At 40.9% G+C, this 6,214-nt stretch overlaps 1 protein-coding gene across 1 annotated transcript; it reads right to left on the bottom strand.

Moving 5' to 3' along the window:
• Window positions 1–1,572: 1,572 nt before the first annotated feature.
• On the bottom strand, window positions 1,573–1,926 carry LOC106314304. Its single transcript, XM_013752202.1, has one exon. The coding sequence runs from the start codon at window positions 1,924–1,926 to the stop codon at window positions 1,573–1,575; it is 354 nt and encodes a 117-aa protein (XP_013607656.1).
• Between the last annotated feature and the right edge of the window lie 4,288 nt (window positions 1,927–6,214).

Genomic DNA, 6,214 nt, shown 5'->3' with positions numbered 1-6,214 from the left:
CATAGCCGCATGATACCATCCTTCTTCTTAACAAATAAGACCGGAGCTCCCCATGGTGAAGAGCTATGTCTTATGAAACCTTTCTCCATTAAATCTTCAAGTTGTTTCTTCAACTCTGCTAACTCCGCAGGTGCCATGCGGTAGGGAGTCTTTGCTATCGGCTTAGCTCCAGGTTCCAAGTTAATTGTGAAAGGGTTACTCCGAGGTGGAGGTAACTCTTTCAACGCTGCAAACTCATCCTCGAACTCTTGTACTACCGCAATATCTGTAATTTCAACTACATTGCTAGTGGGTCCTTCACTAGCAGTTACTGTTACCAGATATGCTTCTCCATCCTTAAGCAAATCTTCCACTCTCAAGGCAGCTACTAAAGACACAAACTTGCTTGGACTGATCCCGTAAAACACTATTTGTCGTTGCCCGTTCTCCTTGAACGAAATACGACCTTTTCCACAATCTAATTGTGCCCGATAGCCTGATAACCAATCCATGCCCAAGATAACTTCATATCCTTTTAAGGGCACCACCAACAAATCTGCCAAGAACATCTTCTCGCAAATGACTAACGGAACTCTTTTGATGCATTCTCTTGCTTGGAGGGTTTGGTCTCCGAGAGTCATTACAGCCACATCCATCCTGTCAATCACAAATGAACCCACGAACTCGGCAGCTACCTCAGGGGTCACAAAACTATGTGTTGCCCCGGAGTCGAACAATACATGTGTGGGACGCCCCGCAACATGTAAAGTTCCTGCCACAACATCAATATATATCAACAACATAATAATTATCCAACAGAAATTAACCAATCCATCACAAGCAATCACACAACACAAAATCAATCTAGTAAGGTTAAAAAACCCAAATACCTATGATGGGATCCTTAGATGGGCCTGGAGGTTTAGTATCCTCTAGTTCTAAAGCGTAAACTCTACCTCCCATAGATTTTCTTTTTGGCGCTGGTGCGATTGCAGGTGGAACTAGAGGAGGATGGAAAGTGATTGGCGTAGCTGGGATAGGACGATTGACGTTGCACTGGGTAGAGATGTGTCCTTTCTTTCCACACATGTAGTATGTAGGATTGTATGAGTTTGACTGAAAGGATCCAGGTTTCTTCCCGAAGCATTCACTTGACTTATGGCCTATCTTGCCACAGTTAAAGCACTTTCCTGTGAAAAGAGATCGTCGACTTGGCTCCCCCAATTCTTTTTCTTTATCTTTACCCTTAAAAGATCTTTGGTTTCCACCATACTTTCCTTCTTGATGATGCTTGAATTTCTTACTTACCGCCTTCTCAGCTTCCAATCCAATCTCCACATTCACAGCTTTTTCCACTAGCTCGGTGAGAGTCTCGTAGTTCCCGACTGCCTGTCTATTTTCTAACTCTGGTTTTAGACCAAACATATAGTTAGATATCATGGTTTCTTCATCATCTTGTCCTCGCATCACATATCGTCGCAGTCGCATAAATTTAGATTCATATTCTCTAACCGTCTTATCTCCTTGTACCAAGTTTGCAAACTGACGTTGAAGCCTTCGCTTGGATTCAGGAGTGAAGTACTTGCGTTCAAATTATTTTTTGAATGCCGCCCAAGTGGTGACCAGATGTCCTACTTGGCGATCCCTACTCTCCCACCATTCTGCCACGTCTTTTTCTAAGTAATACACCGCCATCTTTTTCTTAGACTCCTCGGAACACGTCAGCTTCTCAAAGTTTTTCTCAATGGTTCGAAGCCACTGGTCGGCTTCAGATGGATCTGTCCCTCCTTCAAAATGGGGTGTCTTCATATTCTTCATGGCAGTTATCAAAGGTAACATTGGTGTAGCCACTATAGGTTGTGGTGGCATGACTGGTAGCGGTTGCACTTGAGGTTGTTGTAGGGACCTCGCTATCACGTCATGAAGCATCTTCAAAGTGTGCTCCATTCCTATTCTTTGTTGTGGTTGATCATGAACTTCTGGTTCAATCGGGTTGTTCCGCCTTATTGGTCTTGGTCCTCGGACACTTGACTCGCTATCATCTGTTTCTGGTCTTCCCCCTACAGTACGGTTTGGTGGAAAGTTTTCTTCTGGTGGTATCTCTTGATCATGTCCAAACAGATTGTTGTTTCTTCTTGTGGTTTCTTCACTGGATCCTTGGTTGGTATGCGCCAGTGTTTGCACCCTTCCCTCGGATTCATATCCTTATCCTCTTCTTCTTGAGACTCTGTCTATACCCTGCATCCAATCTTGTCCCCCATCACTCCTTCCCTTCCTTGCCATCTGCAATCCACAAACAGAGAATTCCTATTTATAATACTAATTAGAGCGGAACTCTGCTGGTTTCCTAATACATCTTTTGCGACACATTTGACTCGATAAAACACGAAAAGTACGTGATTGACCGCATGATCTAAACCATGCTCTGATACCACCTCTGTAACACCCCTGAACCGTTTTTAGACATTGGTCAACCATTCAGGCAACAATCAAACAAGAACATGCCCGAACGACCTTCCTCTGCCAAGTCCGGAAGTGTCACAACGGGTTTAGAATAGACTTTCCAAGTCACAAAACATAATTCTATAACCCAGAATATCCATTCAAACTCGTTTCCTCTAATCTTCGGCCTGAGGCTTTGCAACCCGTACTGAATCATAGAGTTGTGTTAGGTTGTACTAACCTAATATCAGATTCAACCCGTCACGAATATAAAACATACTTTATTTCATATATATAAAACATGAAGTTCACAAGCCCAAAATATTATACATAGGGTCCATGGACGCAGTCGAAAGTAAAACATACATTCATATATCTTGAAAACGAGCCTTTAGCAAAAGATGTCCAATCTACACCAGCTCCTACAGTTCCGCGAGCGCTATGGTCCTTTCTACTGGTCACCTGCAAAAGGATGTGATAGCGCATCAATCAACCATATATATATATGTACTCTTAGGGCCCAACGGAATCATTCTTCCTCCACATAGGAGACACCGGCAATCCCTTCACTATTACACCACACAGGCGTAGGCGCTCGGGAATCGCCCGGTCACGGTCCTCAATCGGAATCGCCGTGCCCCGGTCCTCTATCGGACTCGTCGGGGGCTGTCACATCCACGTGTGACACTCGGCCTTGGTAATCAAGCCAAGTTAAACCGAGCCCACCATTTTCCGGACCACGACCGGCTTAGTGGTACCATTTGAGGAAGCAATGACCTGCAAACTACTACTAGAACCACCACGAGGTTCTCACACAACAATACCAACAAGAGGTACATACAATAACAACATATAATAATCACCCAATCACAATAACCTGGGTGCTTAGACTAGTCTTACTATCCCCTTAGCCCAGACATCGTCTCAAGCCTCGGATCCACAAACTGACACCTAGACCGGTCCGGCTATCCTAGCTCGGAAGTCGTCTCCGATGTGAGGAACCTGCATTAAAAAATCGTTAACAAACAATTAACCGTGACTCACAGTGATTAACCGATGTGGTTTGACTTTTTGATTCCAGAAGCTGATCAAATCTTTTTTATCCCCTCCAAATCTTCGTCTTAATTTCGTACCGTTAATCCCGTAATATTGTAACACGTTTTGCTTTTCCCGGCAATCCTCAAACTATCCTTCTTATTTTTTCTATTTTTCTATTCTTTTCTTTTTCTCTTATTCTTTTCTTCTTTTCCTCTTCCTTTCTTTTCTTCTTTCTTTGCTCACGTTCAGTTCGTGGAGAAATGGAGGATGTTGACTTCCTTTTATAGTTAAACAAGATGTATGAGATGGTGACAAGTATCACACTCACCTCCTCCCATTTTTGGCCACGTTCCCAAAACAATGACTAGGTCATTCGCTTCCTCTCCAAATTGGCCACGTGATCAATATAAACCTGAGTAAGCACATTGTTTACTTTTTTTCTTTCTTGATAAGCCACGTATCTCACTTCTCTTCTCCTCTTTGACCACGTGGTGATGACAAAGCCATGCTGTACGATTCTTTCTCTTTTCTTTTAATGCATCGATCACTTCTCGTCTTTACCTTCATATTTTTGTCTCCAGAAAAATTTATTTTCGAAAAATAAATTACGAATTCGTAATAAATTCTCTAAAATAAATTTATTTAAATTATTTATTTAAAAATAATTCTTTCTCAGGAAGACGGGATATTACTCTCTCTCTCTCTCTCAAATACTTGAAACAGAAACCTTTAGCTCATTCAAGTCACGATATCAACTGGCTTTTGTTGCAACAACTAATGATAGAAGGTGGAAATGGAATAACCATTGACATATTTTTCAGGTGTTTTGTTGACAAAAAAGGGATGGAAAAAAAATTGAAGCGAAGGCTTCATGTAAAGTTCGCTAGATGAGCTCTTGCTACAATATTTGTATGCTCTTCACACTTGCTTATGTCTCATAAAATCTGATGCAACTTCTCTTAGCTTATGAAGTTTGTAATGTTTTGTTTTCTTACATGTTATATTGGTTTTGTTAACGGCCTATGGTCCAACATCCTTGCGGCAGCCTTTCCTCTTCCATGTCGTTTTCATAAGAAAGGTAACCCTTACTGTCTCCAAGCCATAATGCTAGCAGAGTTACTATGCTTTAGATTTCGTTAAACAAGTAGTGCTCAAATACTTGAAGGGGATGAGAACATATGACTACTATATATTAGCAATGAGGGAGACGAATCAGTTTACAGTAATGGACCCTTTTGATGAGTTGGATTCATCTTCAGATGAAAGCTCCGATTTCGATTCGCCTGAAAGCCCAAGAAAATCGTTGATCTCAAAGTTTATGTGCAAAAAGGCAGATGAGATGAATACAGAAACTCTTTATCAGTGTATACATCTTTTCTACTCAAAGATAATATTCTGTTGTCGACGTAATCAGCAGAGACTATCCATAAAGATAGAAGAAGATGGGCGTTCAACTTCTTCGACGCTCATCAACAAGAAACCAGGTTTCTATGGAAGCATAAACCCACGAAATCTGATCACTTTAAGGTAATATGGATGAATGCAGACCTCTGTGGAAGAGGATATGCGTTTGATGCGTTGTGTTGTATTTGGGTTGGCAGATCGTAGTACACTCATTGCAGTCACTGAACTTCTCTTTGATGGGCGTTCTAGAATTGTTTCGGGCCCTAAGCTAACTTTTATTGGTTGCAGTCGTTGAAGATTTAGAGGATGGGAATCATACTTTTCAGGTAGGATCCTTACACTACAACACATCCCTTTTGATTCTTGAGCTGTAAATTTATGTGGCAGATGATATGTTTTTGCCTCTGTATGTGAAAATAACTAACTGTCCAACTCATTTTTTGCTTATTCATATTTGTAGCCAAAGGACAGTGTTGTGACATGGAACCTGACATTGTCGAAGTGATACATCATATATGGTTACAACATAAGCTTACGTGGAAGAATTTAATTTGCAAATATTGAGCTGTGTTAGTGATTCTGATAATGTAGGTATACAAAAACATTGGAGAGAAGTACTCGAGGCTGAGATACTTAGAAGATGCAAAAGAGGACAACAAAACCAAGTGGTGGATCTGATGAGAGATGTTTCATATAGCCATGGATAGCATTATCCTTGCATTATCATTGAATGACGATGAGAAGTTACAGCTACTTGCCTTTTTCTTCTACAGTTAATTAAGTTTATAGTTTGTCTTAACGTACAACATAAATAGGAAGAGTAGGCGTGGCGTTGATAATTTTTTGGTAGAAATCTTAGGTGTATCTCTTTAGTTTGAGGGTTTGATTCAGTAGCATCTATGTGCCATCTTTTGGTTGTATCTGGTGAATTTGAAGTTCTTGGTGGGAATATGAAAAGGCAAATAATGGATGAGTATGAGAATTTGAGTTTGAAGTGATTGGTGCCTCATCCTCCATCGCTTCCACCATCTCCAAGATATGAATCAAGAGAGGTTGAGGGAGACAGCATAACCCATAAACAGATCAACAAGTTCTGGAGGCAGAGGCAGATCTAAAGAGGAGCATCTCTTTGCTGCAGCTCAGACCCCGTAACCTCTCTCTATCCTTTTGGTTTTGACAATGCTTGTGAAGGTCTTTAAATCACTGAAGAGGAAAAACAATATTTCTCAGAGTTTTTATGATCTTCCGCTATAACTTGGATAAAGACTCTTTAGATCAAACTAATTATGAAGGTCGATAATATGAGTTCAACTTTCAAGTCTCTGATACATTATTTTCGCAACAAAAAAAA

The sequence above is a fragment of the Brassica oleracea genome, chromosome C9, assembly GCF_000695525.1.
Source record: "Brassica oleracea var. oleracea cultivar TO1000 chromosome C9, BOL, whole genome shotgun sequence".
In the NCBI taxonomy this organism is placed as follows: Eukaryota; Viridiplantae; Streptophyta; class Magnoliopsida; order Brassicales; family Brassicaceae; genus Brassica; species Brassica oleracea.
This window is presented reverse-complemented; position numbering and strand designations above follow the sequence as displayed.

Bases quoted from the DNA above. Each gene is read 5' to 3' on its own strand.
- LOC106314304 (XM_013752202.1), bottom strand. From the start codon at position 1,926: ATGGAGCACACTTTGAAGATGCTTCATGACGTGATAGCGAGGTCCCTA.